Consider the following 15,195-nt stretch of genomic DNA (forward strand, 5'->3'; position numbering starts at 1 on the left):
TTTGCAGATGATTCCAAATTAGGGGGAGTAGCTAATACCCCAGAGGACAGGATCAGCATTCAAAGTAACCTTAATAGATTAGAAAGCTGGGCCAAAATTAACAAAACGAATTTCAACAGGGAGAAATGGGGAAAATTGAAATGCAGATATAGAAGGTGGGTGCATGGCTTGACAAGACAACCTGTGAAAGGGATCTAGGAGTCCTAGTAGCAGCAGTGTCCATTACCAAGGTGTCACCCGGTGTGGGAGGCAGGGCTTTGGGGGCAGGGTTTCAAGTGTGGGGGTGGGGTTTCAGGGCAGAACCAAAAGGACTCACTTCCAACTCCCTGCTCAGCATGGCTTTACTTCAGAACTGAACTGACCGGAGTGGTCTCGGGGTTGGTATTGGAATCTCCACGTCTATTAGTGCTAGGGGACTTCAACATCCATGCTGGGACTTCCCTTTCAGGAGTGGCTCAGGACTTCATGGACTCCATGACAACAATGGGTCTATCCCAAGTAGTATCTGATCCTACTCATGCTGCTGGACACACCCTGGACCTTGTTTTTTGTGCTGGGTGGGATGATGATGATCTTGGTGTGGTGGAACTCTTCACAATTCCATTATCATGGACAGATCATTATCTGGTCAGGTTTAGACTTACTGGGACTCAGAACCTCTCCAGGGGTAGGGGACTGATTAGGATGGTCCTCCCCAGGAGGCTGATGGATCCAGATGGATTCCTGAGGGCTCTTGGGGAGTTTCCTATCACCTTGGCAGGCGATTCTGTTGAAACCCTAGCCAGCCTTTGGAATGGGGGAATGGCCAGAGCGGTGAACACAATCGCTCCTGAGCGTCCCCTCTCACGGAGTGGAGCCAAACCAGCCCCCTGGTTCTCTAGGGATTTGATGCTGATGAAGCGAATGAGAAGGAGACTAGAGCGACGTTGGCGAAAGACTCGGAGTGAATCTGATCGAATACGGGCTAGATCCTATTTGAAAGCCTACTCTTTGGCAATGCGGGCAGCAAAGAAATTATTTTTTGCTACCTGCATTGCATCTGCAAGGAGCCGGTCAGCAGAGCTGTTCCGAGTGGTCAAGGGTCTTTTACACACTCACCCTCTAGTAGAAAATGCAGACCACTCAAAGGCTCGCTGTGAAGAATTTGCTCAGCATTTTGCAGATAAAATCACTCAGATTCGGTCCAAATTGGATGCTAAAATTAAAACAATGTCAGTGGATGTTACCTTGGCTCCTACTGGTCCAGTGTTAATGGATACTTTTCAACTTGTGCAGCCTGATGATGTGGACAGAATCCTTGGAAAGATAAGAGCCACCACATGTGTCTTGGACCCTTGTCCTTCTTGGCTTATTAAACAGGCCAGAGGGGGACTGACTGAGTGGGTAAAGGAAGTAATCAATGCCTCCCTACAACAAGGCAGAATTCGATCCTGCCTAAAGGAGGCTGTTGTGAGGCCTCTGTTAAAAACAGTCATCATTGGATCCCACAATAATGAATAACTATCAGCCAGTGTCTAACCTACCATTTCTGGGCAAGGTTCTGGAACATGTGGTGGCTTCCCACCTCCAGGGATTTCTGGATGAAACAGATTATCTAGATCCATTTCAATCTGGTTTCAGACCTGGTTACGGAACAGAGACAGCCTTGATCGCCTTGGTGGATGACCTACGCAAGGAACTGGACAGAGGGAGTGTGTCCCTGTTGGTTCTTCTGGACCTCACAGCAGCTTTTGATACCATCGATCATGGTATCCTTCTAGACTGCCTCTCAGGGATGGGGCTTGGAGGTACTGTTCTACAGTGGCTCTGTTCCTTCCCGGAGGGGTGAACTCAGAAGGTGGTACTGGGGGACTCCTGTTCGACCCCTTGGCCATTGACCTGTGGGCCCCTCAAGGTTCTGTGTTGTCCCCTATGCTGTTTAACATATACATGAAACCACTGGGAGAGGTTGTCTGGAATTTTGGGGTGCGATGTCATCAATATGCAGATGACACTCAACTCTACTACTCCTTCCCACCTCAATCCAAGGAGGCAGTCCTGGTTCTAAACCAGTGCCTGAATGGACTGGATGAGAGCAAACAAGTTGAAACTTAATCCAGACAAGACAGAGGTGCTCCTGGTCAGTCGAAAGGCAGATCAGGGAATAGGGATCCAGACTGTGTTAGATGGGGTCACACTCCCCCTGAAGACACAGGTTTGCAGTTTGGGGGTAATCTTGGACTCAGCTTTAAACTTGGAGGCCCAGGTTTCTGCTGTGACCAGGAGTGCTTTCGCACATTTAAAACTTGTGCGCCAACTGCGCCCGTTCCTTGAGAAGCCAGATCTGGCCACGGTGGTACATGCCTTGGTTACATCCCGTTTGGACTACTGTAATGGGCTCTATATAGGACTGCTTTTGAAAAGTGTTCGGAAAATTCAACTGGTGAAAAGAGCTGCTGCCAGGCTGTTAACAGGCGCCGATGACAGAGCCCATACAACTCCCCTGTTGAAACAGCTTCATTGGCTGCCAGTTCGTTCCCGGGCACAATTCAAGGTACTGGTTATATCCTACAAAGCCCTACATGGCTCAGGTCCACATTATTTGGCAGACTGTTTCTCCTGGTATGAACCTGCCCAGACTCTGAGATTCTCTGGAGAAGCCCTTCTCTCCATCCCAACACCTTCACAAACACGTTTGGCAGGGACACGAGAGAGGGCCTTCTCAGCGGCTGCCCCTAGACTCTGGAACTCCCTGGCCAGGGAGATAAGAACAGCTCCCTCCTTGATGGCTTTCTGATGGCAGGTGAAGACCTACCTGTTCAAACAGGCATTTAAGGAATCACTATAAGAACAGGCAGGAATGTTGGACTAGTTTAATCATTCTGTTTAATGCATGTCATTTATCTATTTATATTTAAATGTTTTAGTTGTACTGTTTGTTTGTTTGTTTGTTTGTTTGTTTGTTTTTTAATTGCTGTGAAGCCGCTCTGAGTCCCAGTCCTGGGAAAAGAGCGGGAAATAAATAAATAAATAAATAAATAAATAAAGCCACGCAGGACAGGAAGTAGAGGGGCACCAGGCCTGGGTAGGAAGGTGGGCGCAGTCACCATGTGTCACCCATCTTCTGTGGTGTCACCCAATGTGGTCCACACCCCCTAGTGATGCTACTGCCTATAGACCACAAGTTGAACATGAGTAAACAGTGTGATGCAGCATCTAAAAAGACAATGTGATTCTAGGTTTCATCAATAGAAGTATAGTGTCTAGATTGATGGAACTAATATTACCACTTTAATCTGCTCTGGTTAGGCCATACCTGGAATACTGTGCCCAGTTCTGGACATCACAATTCAAAAACGATGTGGACAAGCTGCATCTTATCCAGAGGTGGAAGACCAAAATGGTGAAAGGCCTGGAAACCATGCCTTTTGAGGAGAGACTTAGGGAGCTAGGTATGTTTAGCCTGGAGAAGAGAAGGTTAAGAGGTGATATGATAACCCTCTTTAAATATTTTTGAAAGGGTGTCACACTGAGGATGGAACAAGCCTCTTTTCTGCTGCTCTAGAGAAAAGGACCCAGAATAATGGATGCAAGCTGCAAGAGAAGAGACTGCACCTCAACATTAGGAAGAACTTCCTGACAATAAGTGGCATTTGACACTCAAACATACTTCCTTGGAGTGTGGTGGAGTCTCCTTCTTTGGAGGTCTTTAAACAGAGGCTGGATAGCCATCTGTCAGGGATGCTTTAGTTGAGAGTTCCTGCATGGCAGGGAGTTGGACCTGATGCCCCTTGAGGTCTCTCTCAACTCTATGATTCTATGATTCTGTATTGATTAACACTGTGTCACCAGTATGATGCAACAGCCAAAATCAGCCGAATACAATTCTGGACTACATCAATAGGAGTACAGTGTGCCCGTGTCATACGCGGGTGTGCTATACGCGGATTTGAGCATCTTTCAGGAGTACTTTAGTTGTATATTCCTGCATGAAAGGGGGGGGGGGATTAGATGACCCTTGTGATACTTACCAACTCTGAGATTGTATGATTCTATAGTGAAGTTAATACCTTTGGTAAGCCAACTTGAATCTGTGGTTGAAACTCGAAGTCTTAGTCATTCATTACACTATATCAGCATGGTGTAGTGGTATGACTATTGGGATATGACTCTGAATACCATGCCTTCGATCCCCACTTGGTTATGGAAGCCCCCTGGATTACCTTGGGCAAATCACATACTCTAAGCCTCAGAGGACGGCAATGGCAAACCTCATCTGAACAAACTGTGACAAGAAAATCCCATGATAGATTCACCTTAGGGTTATCATTATTTGGAAAAGACATGAAGGCACACAATGACAGCAGCCCATCTGCCCATTGCAGCCACAGCACCATGATCAGTCATCTTGACTTAACTTGCCTTTTCTTCACAGCAACCCTTCAAGGTAGTTCTTCGCAATTCTTTACTTAGTGATCCTAGACTGACAGAAATGGACTTGCCCAAGGCTAGACTATTAAACTTATATCAGGAAATGGATTTAAACTCAGTTCAAGCCCAATAATGTATCCATTCTTTGGGCTGAGCATTACATAAATCACAAAACACAGGCATTCTGAAATGGTTTAGAAATTCCTCACAATAAGCTCATTCTGGCATTCATACAATGGTTTATTTTTAATGAGTCACACCAGACCTTTTACTCCAAGGCATCATTCTGATAAAAAGATGGAATTGCCTTTTCTTCCACACAATGGTAAGATCAAGGTTAGTAGGCCCCTCTACCTGAATTCTCCAAGCATTACATGAGATTCATTATAATGTGTGTGTGTGTGTGTGTGCATAATTTACACACACACACCTGTATCACATTACTTGAAAATGAACTTGTGAAACCTTCCCAATGTGGTCCTGTACAGATGTGTTGGTCACCACTGCCATCATCCCCAAGCAACATGCTCACTGGGGATGGTGGGAATTATAATCCAAGAGCAGGCTCCAAGGAAATCTACCACTATCATCTGGCCATGGCTAAGAAAATTGACTTCTTGCAGTGGGAATGCTGAATGGCAGACCCCCAAGCCTGCCCAATTAACATGGGGCCCAATGCTATGAAGAAATCTGCTCTTGTGAAGCTTCTCGTTCTATCAATGTGGAAACATAAGCTGGAATGTTGCTGGTGTCTTGATGTGGTGTTGGTTGCGGCATGCCTTCAAGTCATTTCTGAATTTTGGTGACCCTAAAGCTAACTTATCATGTGGTTTTCTAGGCAAGATTTGTTCAGAGGAGGTTTGCTGTTGTCTTCCTCTGAAGCTGAGAGAATGTGAGTTGCCCAAGGTCACCCAGTGGGTTTCCATGATGGAGCAGGGATTCCAACCCTGCTCTCCAGAGCCATAGTCCAACACTTAAACCACTACACCACACTCTTAGTGTCTTAACAGTTCTGTAATTTCACCTATGGAAATTGATAGCCATCTTTCTCAGATGCAGAATATTCACATTAAATGTAAAGCTGTAGAAACAGAGTTTTCTATGGGTACATCTACACTGCAGGAATAATGCAGTTTGGCACTGCTTCAACAGGACCCAGAACAATGGATGCTAGCTACAGGAAAAGAGATTCCACCTGAACATTAGGAGGAACATCCTGACAGTAAGGGCTGTTCGACAGTGGAATGCACTCCCTTGGAGGGTGATAGAGTCTCCTTCCTTGGAGGTCTTTAAACAGAGGCTGGATGGCCATCTGTCAGGGATGCTTTGATTTGGATTTCCTGCATGGCAGGGGGTTAGACTGGGTGGCCCTAGTGGTCTCTTCCAACTCTACGATTCTATGATTCTATGATTCTAACTGTCATGCCTCAATGCTATGGAGTTCTGGGAGTTTGTGGTTTTGTGAGATACTTGGCCTTCTCTGTCAGAGAACTTAGGTGCCACAACAAATTACAAACCCCAGGATCCCATAGGATGGTACCATGATAGTTAAAGCTGTATCAAACTGAATTAGTTCTGCAATCTGACAGCAGCCTATGTGGTGCCTTTGTCCATGGTGCACATTGTACATGGACACACAGGATGCCATATCCACATTTCACATGGGGTGTGCATGAATGCATATTGCCTATGTAGATGTAGGTGCATATTTGGTTGGACATCCAATACCACATCACAATTGGCTAACCAGGCAGCATTGCCATAACTTTGTGATGACAAAGTTGCTCTCTGGCTGAATGTGCACTGCAGAAATACTGCAGTTTGACACCACTTTAACTGCCATAGAATTCTGGGGATGTTTTGTAGTTTCATGAGATATTTAGCCTTCCCTGTCAAAGAGCTCTGATGCTGCAACAAACTACAGGTCCCAGCATGGTGTCATGACAGTTAAAAGTGGTGCCAGAACTGCATTATTTCTGCAGTGCCGATTCACCCTCTGTCTCCACAAGCAGCTATATATTTTGGTGGATTGGGCCCTGCTGAGCAGATAGGCTTCTCTCCCACACATGAGCTGTGGGAAAGAAAGAAAGAAAGAAAGAAAGAAAGAAAGAAAGAAAGAAAGAAGTCACTTCAGCATAAGGAGAGCTCCCTCCTTCTCCAGTAGAGGGAAAGAGCTGTGGAGTGTGCAGAAAAGAAAGTTTGATCTGCTGACAACTTAGTAGGAAAGGACTCCAGAAGGAAAGAGGAAAACTTGCTGGAGCTGGAAGTTTCTGAAGTCACTTGGCAATGCCTGCAAGGTGGCCATCATCAGAACGGAAACATGTTGGCCATCTTGTGTGTGTGAGACATGATTCTCTGTAGCTCACTCCAGGGGAATGGGGATCAATAATAATAATAATAATAATAATAATAATAATAATAATAATAATGTAGTAATGATGCAATATTTAGATCAGGCAGAGCTAGTGTCCCACCTTCCCAATTTTCCCAAGGTGTCACCCATTGGATTATTTATACAAACTCCTCACTTTCTCTGCCCTTCGCCTAAGCCAGGGCATCTGTCACTCCTTGCTTGTTGCTATTAGAAATTATGGGACTGTACCATCAGCAGGCAATGCGGAGAAGGGGTGCTGGGGGGGGGGGGATTAATCTGACAGTTGTAACCTTCCCTCATCTCTTTTGTCTCCTTTGCATTGGTATTGGTATCATCATCATCATCATCATCATCATCATGATCGTGTTTGCAGAGAGGCCCCCATTAGCCATGCTGCACATTAATTAATTATAGATCAGGTTAGATGTTTGTGGCAGGGGTGGGGGAAATCTAAAGGGAATTTGGAGGGGGGGCTAATCTTAGTATCCTTCCCTTTGCAAAAATAAAAAAGTCAGCGCCTCCTCTTTCTCCTCCTCTTCCCCCCCCCCTTCCACCCCATTGCCTCCCCTCCTGTAGATTTATTTCACCTCGGAGAGTAAACAGATCTATTGCAAGCCCAAAGGGTTGATGGGTAGTGTATTTACAAAGAGGAGAAAAAAGACACAGAGAGCCCCCCTCCATCTTTCTCCTCTTCCTCCTCCTCTTCCTCTTCCCCCCTCAAAATAAATAAATAAATAAATAAATAAAGCCATCCCCATTAATGAGAGTGATCATTAAAGTGAGAGGCTGCTTTTGCCAGCCTGGCTGAGTTCACTCGCTAAAAGGACTGATCAAGGCTTTAATGGAAAGCTACCAAGCCTTCTTTCCACGCATGTCCCCAGTGTAAAGCAGTGGGGGGAGTTGGGGGGGACTGAAAGAGCTCACTGGCTTGCTTTAGCAAGTCCTCCCCCCTCTCTCTCCCCCCACAATTCCCCCAACTCCTCCTTTCAAACCTCTTTCCCCCTTCCAACTCTCTACCTTCCCCTTCCAACATCCTCCTCCTCCTCTTCCTCCTCTTCCTCCTCCTCTTCTTCCTCCCCCCCCCCATGTAAATTTCATGATTGCTTTCCGTGATGTCATTTTGAAAAAAAGGGACAGACAATAGGCTGCTCTGGGCTTTTTTTAAAAAAAAGGAGGGGGGGATGCCAAGGAAGGAAAAGAAAAAATAAATAAAAGGTAAGTCAATGTGATGTTGGGTTGGTTGGGTTGGTTTCCACAGACAAAGGGCAGCTGGTGCAAATTTGTTAAAATTATTTGTATTATTATTATTATTATCTTTATAAAAAGCAAAAGGCATCTGGTGGATTTGTTGTTTTTTAATGATTTTAATACACACATATATAAATGTATACTAAAGAAAGAAAAGATAAACCAGATCTTGAGAGGTGAAGCAGAAGGTTGAGAGTGAGAAGTGTGGAAAGAGAGAAAGAGCTAGAGAGAGATTAAGTGTGTGTGTGTGTGTGTGTGTGTGTGTGTAATATATGACTATATCCGGATAGATCTGCCTGTCCGGAAGAGGTTGCGTCGCTCCAGAGAACTAGCTGGGAGGAGGAGAGACCTTTTGTTTATTTCTCGCCTCTTTGCATTTCTCGCTCTGGCTTTCTCTTTCCTGGATCGGGACGGAGGAGTTTGGGTCTCCCCGGTGCAAGAGAAGAAGAGAGGGGGAAAATGACCAGAAGAGAGGGAGGAAAGGCGGAGGAAAGGTAGGACTTGGTCTTGGGGACCAAGAAAGGAGGTGGAAAGCCCTTTGGGAGGTCTCCATCCAAGTGGGAAAGTTTGCCAGCATCATTCTCATCATCATCATCATCATCATCACCACCACCATCACCTATATTTAAAATATATTTGTGGAGTTGATTGATCCCCCTGCTTGGATTTCCCCCATCTTCAAGAGAAGCCAATGGCTTTTGAGGGAAAGGGATGGAAGGCTTAGTGTCCCTCTAAAGAGTTGCTTCCTTTCCATTCACTTTGCATGGAGCTGTCCCTGGTGCTGAAAGGTCCAGTTTGCCGGAGGAAGTTTGAAGGCGTCGCGCTTCGCCTTTTTCCTCTCACTTCTTTCCCTGTCAGTTTACCATCAATGCCCCAAGGAGAAGTGTTATTTCTCTCCCAGTGGGTGAGAATCTGGAAGAAGCCAACCCTTCCCAAAGGGAAATCGGTTCCAAAGAGAGAGATTTTTTTTTCAACAAGTCTTCCTTTGCCTTTTCCTTCCTCCAGTCTCATAGAGTTGGGTGATCCCTTCCCAGTTTTGTATTTAGAGCTGAAAAGTAGAAGAGGGTTGGGAAAGTCTTAGACATTTCTTTTCTGAAATAAGTTACTTGTTGGCAGCATGGAATTTGGGGACAACAAACCTGACAAAAGCTAGGCTGATTTTAGCTCCTCCATGGGTCCTAATTTCTATCTTATTTAGATTCTCTAATATATCCATAATGTTCAGGGATCATCAAGAGGGGATTGTTTTGGTTCATGTTCCTTCTAAACATGCCCTAAGGTTTCTGTTATGGATTGTATCTGGTTTTTTGGGTTGTACTTCTAAATGTATCCTAAAGTATGTTGCTTTGATGGCTTGGCCATTTTGTCACAGTTCTTCTAGCTTCCCCTCTCTCTGTCTCTCTCCAAAATTATCCATTAGGGAAGAAAAATGTTTAGGAGATGGATCTGAGGGTTATTCTGAGTCTTCTTAATGACTGTTCCACATGGGCCAGTTTCAGTCTCTTCTGGTTGGGGTCGGCGAGTGGGTTGAATTCAACCAAAGTTTTTGTTATTGAAAATCTGTTATTTTCAAGTAATGAACAGAAGAGCACCGTATTGTACTAAAATGTGCAAGGAAGGCCTTTGAGTGTTTTGAAAGCCATCTGTTTGTTTGCCTAGGAGAACCTCCATTGTCAAACTGGAGGGGGATTGTTGGTTTTTACACTTCTCCCAATGTATTTATTTTATCCCAAGGCTGGGCCAGCTGAGGCCTCCTTTTGAGTTTGTCTTGACAGCCATTTCCTAGGTTTGAAAAGGAAAGAGGGAAAGGGCTTCTTTATGACTCAGCCAAATGACAACACAACTCTCCCAGTTGTACCTTACTGCTTTGTGTGAACACACTCACACATACACACACGCACACCCTTTTGCTTGTGGTTTCCAGGAGATCTACTCTGAGTGAAGTTCAACCCCTCCAATAATTACAACCTCTCCCTCCATCTCTCTCTCTCTTTGGCTCATCTGTTCTTATTATCAGCTTCTTCCATATGTCCACTTTAATTAATGGCAGACAAAAGAAGAAGAAGGAAGAGAGAGAAGGAGGTAGTTGTTGGGATTAAAGTTTTAGAGTTGCTTTGGCTGTGATGGGAAGGGGGGGGGGTTCACTGAAAAATGGAGACAAAGATTGTCAGGGTATGTGTGTGTTGTGCCGTCCTTTTACGATGCCGTACATATCGCTTTGAAAGCAGGCTATTAATTTGCTGGGATGCAGCAAAGAGAGAGAGAAAAAAACACATTGTTTTCATCTTAAGCCAAGGTCTAAATGGAGAAAAGACTATGAGTGAGAGATGGAGAGAGAGGGATACAAATGGTCCTAAAGCAGATAGAAACTGCGTCGCCTTTTCTGGCCTCTTTCCGAGCTTTCTTTATTCCCATTGGTTCCCAAGATTTTCTATGCAGTCAGTAATTTACCAGCAGTCTCTATCTAATGTGTCGTTGTTGTTGGTGGTGGTGTTGTCGTTGTTGTTCTGTGCCTTCAAGCTGATTCCAACTTATGGCTACCATAAGGAGAAGCTATGATGGTGTTTTCTTGGTCAAGATTTGTTCAGCGGAGGTTTGCCATTGCCTTCCCCTGAGGCTGAGAGAGTGTGACTTGCCTAGGGTCACCCAGTGGGTTTCCATAATGCTGATCTCCAGAGTTGTAGCGCAGTACTCAAACCACTATGCCACACTGTGTGTAGAAGAGAAGGGGGGAGATATACATCTGAAGGCTAGCTCCTGGCCTGAGAAGCCAAGAATTAAAGTTCTGAAAGCAGGCCAGCTTGTTCACCCCAGGAGAACCCTGGGAGGTTTTTTTAAAAAAAACCTCAGAAGGTTTGCTAATCAACTCTAGATCTATATTTAGACCCTTATAAATAGCATACCTCACAAGGAGCCAGGATGCATCGTCTTGGAAGAAAGTGAGAAGGGTTTGTTTCTTCCTGAACACAGAAACAGAAGCACGTGCTTTAATTTTCTCTTTAGCGCTCTCTCTCTCTCTCTCTCTCTCTCTCTCTCTCTCTCTCTCTCTCTCTCCCCCAGTGGGACAAAATACAACTTTCCCTTGGAGGAAACTTTAGGAAGGATCAGATTCCTTTGCTTAGTTATTAAAGAAGTTAAAACAATACCTTGTCCTGTCCCTCTAGGTTTCATAGTGTCTCGTGGGAGTGTTCAATGACTGGTCCTTTTGATTCAGAGCAGGTCTCTATCTACATTTCCCAACTGCGACCCCATTTTCTCACCAATGTGCTACAGTTACATGGTAGTAACTATGCTGGGTCCCTATGACCCTCCAGGGGTATATCCACACTGTAGAATTAAAACCGTTTGTCACCACTTTGCCATGACTCTATCATACAGAATGCTGGGATTTATAGTTTGTCAGAACTCTTTGACAATTCAGACTGAATACCTCCCCAAACTACAAATCCTAGGATTCTGTAGGATAGCATCATGGCATTTAACATGGTGCCAAACTGTTTTTATTCTGCAGTGTGGATGTACTCCCAGACTGTACAGGTTTCCAAAAATGCCCCTGAAAAACAAAATTAGAAGTGGCTGGAAGTTCATTCTCACTTATGAAAAACAGACATTATTGTTAGATTTATTAGCAAATATTTCATTACCACTGATACCTGAAAGTTTCAGAGCAGTATATATCAATATTAGGAGCCAGTTTTAGGACTCCAGGAGACCAGGGTTCAAATCTCTGCTTGACCAGGGAATCCCATTGCATGACCTTGGGCATGTCACACTTTCTCAGCAAGTGTGTTTCAAAAACTGTGTGGCTTTCAAGGACTTTCTCATAGCATATTGAACATTGTTAAAACCACTTGCCATTTCCTTTGGGGAAAAACATAGTGAAGAATTGCATCCCTGTTTTCTCATTCCTCTTCCCATTTCATTTAGGTAGGGCTTTTGCATTATTAATTCATGCCAGAGAGGTCAAAATGTACATATTTATTTTGAACAACAAGGCTGGGATGTAAGCTGAATTCATCTGCAATGGGAAATTCCTGTATGCAGAAAGTACCATGGATGAATGCAAGTATACAATACTTTTTTAAAGAGTTAGGGTGTAGTTTTATAGTTTTACAAGGCCTTTAGCCTTCTCTGATGAAAAGTGCTGGTGCCTCTCAAAACTACAAATCCCAGGATTCTGTAGAATGGGCCAACAGCACTTAAATACTAAAATGATGAGTTTCTTAAGATGGTTAAATAGAAAAATGAGCAAAGAAATAAAAGGCAGTTTCAATGGGAGGTCAGTGAAATACCCAAAATGGGATACCATTTTTAAATGGTCAATGAAGTCTCTGCCTACCTGTCTGCAAAAGAGAGAAAGAGAGCATGTTTCTTTTCATTTCTGTAATGGCTAGATAGACTCTTTTGTACTGCACACTTATAATATGAAAAAAGGCACATACAAGTAAATTAGTCTTCCTTTTTGGTACGCCTCTGATACTGTGTCAGTGTGAATCTTTGCCCTTTGGTTGAATGGAATAAAAATGCCAGATGTGCAACCTAATGCATAGTCAAATGTGCATACACAACTGTATGTACCATGCAATGGCACCACATACACACCTCTTATTTCTGCATTCTTGCAACTGAATGCAAACATTTGACATCAAACCAAAATATCCAACTGCTTCTGTAGGAGGATTTGCACATGCATAAAACACCCCCTGCATGCCAGTCCCAGTATCCAGAAGTTTAGTAGCAAGTATATGCTGTTCTCATTAGATCCCAGCTTGTTCACCATGGGGAGGGGGGAATCTACTGGGATGTTCTCCTGTGCAAAGCCCATGGATATGAAACCTTTACCCGCCGTGCCTGTTCTGGGTAGACCTATTCACACATGCAAAGGATCCCTTGAGCCAGCAATGCTCAGGGAAATGGCAGTTGACATGTGAACCCCCACCCACCCAAAAGAGGGGAGGGAAGCCTATTCTATGAAGAGTCAAGAAGTCAAACAATGAACATGCATCCTGGAAGCAGCCCTTGGCATTATAACTGATGAATAATATTGTGAGATGTGATAAAAGAGGGATGAGATCAGCTTAAATGCAAGGACTTCAGCTTAATCAGGTCAGGGAACAGGCTGAAAGGCTCACTTTTTCCTCTCCCTTGACTGAGTAGCTTCTGAACCTCCTTGGAAGCATTCTTCCATCTCCAAAGCAATCAACTCTGACTTTGCTATCCCTGAAATGCACATGTGTGCAAATGCAAAATATGCCCCAAGCAGTTATGCATCCAAGTTCATTCTGCAATTTCTGTTGTTGTTTAAGCATGATCTAATCTCCTTTGAAGGTTCTTTAGTAACCTTTTAACTGCTAGGAAAACTGGACCATAGAGAGTAATCAGAAATGCAGCTTTGCCAGCAGAAGCACTCATATTTGATCCTGCCGTGCAGAAGAAATGTCTTTTATCCCCCTGGGAAGGGATGCTTTGAAAAAAGAAGACAACGACAACGAAGAAGTCCTCATTTTCTTTAATGGCTAAGGAGAATCCAGAAATGGATTGTCTCCCCTTCTAAACTTCCAATGGGATTCCCCTCAGAAGGATTCTCCCAAACCCATTAAATGTAATGGCTTCCTTGTCCAAGTGGCATGTGATCCATAGTAAAGCTAACAATGCTTAGCGTTTATAGATTCAATGTCAACTTTTCAAAGGGCTTCACATACATTATCTCAGCAAGCCCCGCAGCAACTCTTAAGGTAGGCTGTGGTTATTATCTTCTAAATGGCTGAGGCTGAATACATCACATCTTGAATAGGGGGAAAGGGAATGGACTAGATATTAGCCTAAATATGAGGCTGACCCAAAAATAGTGGTTATGAGTTTAGCTCAGTCCCATCCCCCTACATAAGGTCTAATGACTGCTATGAATCATCTTCAAAGGAAGGCCTTCTCCCACTCTCACAAAAATGTTTGGTGATGACAAATTATGAGGGGCCTTCTTGGTGGCTGCTCCCAGCCAATGAAACTCTCTCCCACAGGAGGCTAGGCTAGGCCCCCTTTTTGTTCTGCTTCCATTGGTAGTCTAAAGCCTCCTTATTCATATGGGCTTTTGGTTACTAACTGGCTGATTTAGAAGAATGTTTCAGTGGGGGAAGCTATACTTTCTTCCTCTTTCATCTTGATATGTTTTTAGAATTCACATAGTTGTTACTCTAGAACATCAGTATGCAAAGCAGTCTTGTAGCACCTTTGAGATTAAGGGACTGTACAGACAGGTGGTGGGATGCTGCCTCTGTTTGCCTCAGATTCAGGGTGCAGCAACCACATAACACAGCTTTTGGAGGGAGCAAAAAGAAACCCCCAAAAGGAGCTTCTTTTTGCATCCCAGAAGGGGCACCATAGGTGCGTCAGCACACCATGATAACACCCCTTCCGTGCTGCACTGTTTGGGTGCTGTGCCTGGTGTCCATTATCATGGTGTGCGCCATATGGATGGGCACATGCCAAAATGGCACCCAGGTGGCGTGGTAAGGGATTCAAGCATGCGGACACTCAGCCCTCACCGTGAGTACAGGCCTGCACAAAATGCCACTCTGTACAGCCCCTAACTGAGCAAATGAAGTTGTACATTAAGCTTTTGTAGACATTGGTGTGGTACACACTGCGCTAAAGTGCCATGCTTGCACCGTGCTAGGGTTATGTGACTGCACGGCAACCCCACGGTCCCTAACCCTAGCACGTACTGGTGGCACAATAATGGCGGCACCCCGTGTACACAGGCATCACCGTTATGACATAATGGATGCACGGCGTCCGCATGTCACACCTCGCCAGTTACATCATGAGTGTGCCATTGGCGCACTCATGACGTAACTGGCATGGTGGGAAAGAGCACGCTTTTTGCGGGTTCTTTTTCCTCTGCAGGGAAGCAGTGTGGTTTGGCGGCTGCGGCTTCCCTGCGAAGAAAAAACAGGCACCGGCAGACCACCGTTTTTTTGGTGGTCTGTACTGTGCCTTGGTCAACTTCCTCAGATGATGAGGACATAGACATAGGGATATAGCAGACAAACCAAAAGGAGCGGCCAGAGGCCACTCCAGCCACAATCGGCCTGAGACTCTGTCAAACCATCATGCTGCCACAGTCACAAACAAGCTGCTGGCAGGAGAAAATTTAATCCACTCCT

At 44.7% G+C, this 15,195-nt stretch overlaps 2 protein-coding genes across 9 annotated transcripts in view; both read left to right on the forward strand.

Moving 5' to 3' along the window:
* The first annotated feature begins 465 nt into the window (after positions 1–465).
* LOC149315529 (uncharacterized) lies at positions 466–1,500 on the forward strand. Its single transcript, XM_089513321.1, has one exon. It carries the CDS (start codon positions 466–468, stop codon positions 1,498–1,500), a length of 1,035 nt encoding a protein of 344 aa, XP_089369447.1.
* Positions 1,501–7,804: 6,304 nt separating this feature from the next.
* The window catches only part of MYT1 (myelin transcription factor 1), a 177,416-nt gene continuing 170,025 nt past the window's right edge, over positions 7,805–15,195 (forward strand). For 7 of the 8 annotated variants that reach the window (XM_089513591.1, XM_089513595.1, XM_089513593.1 and 4 more), the window contains exon 1: positions 8,345–8,526. The gene's annotated coding sequence lies outside the window, so the exon portion shown is untranslated. Of the gene's footprint in view, positions 8,000–8,344; positions 8,527–15,195 lie in introns of those variants that run through there. The other variant, XM_089513592.1, reaches the window with a different exon arrangement.

The sequence above is a fragment of the Sceloporus occidentalis genome, unplaced genomic scaffold (assembly GCF_023333645.1).
Source record: "Sceloporus occidentalis isolate IW3139 unplaced genomic scaffold, rSceOcc1.0.p SCAF_3, whole genome shotgun sequence".
In the NCBI taxonomy this organism is placed as follows: Eukaryota; Metazoa; Chordata; class Lepidosauria; order Squamata; family Phrynosomatidae; genus Sceloporus; species Sceloporus occidentalis.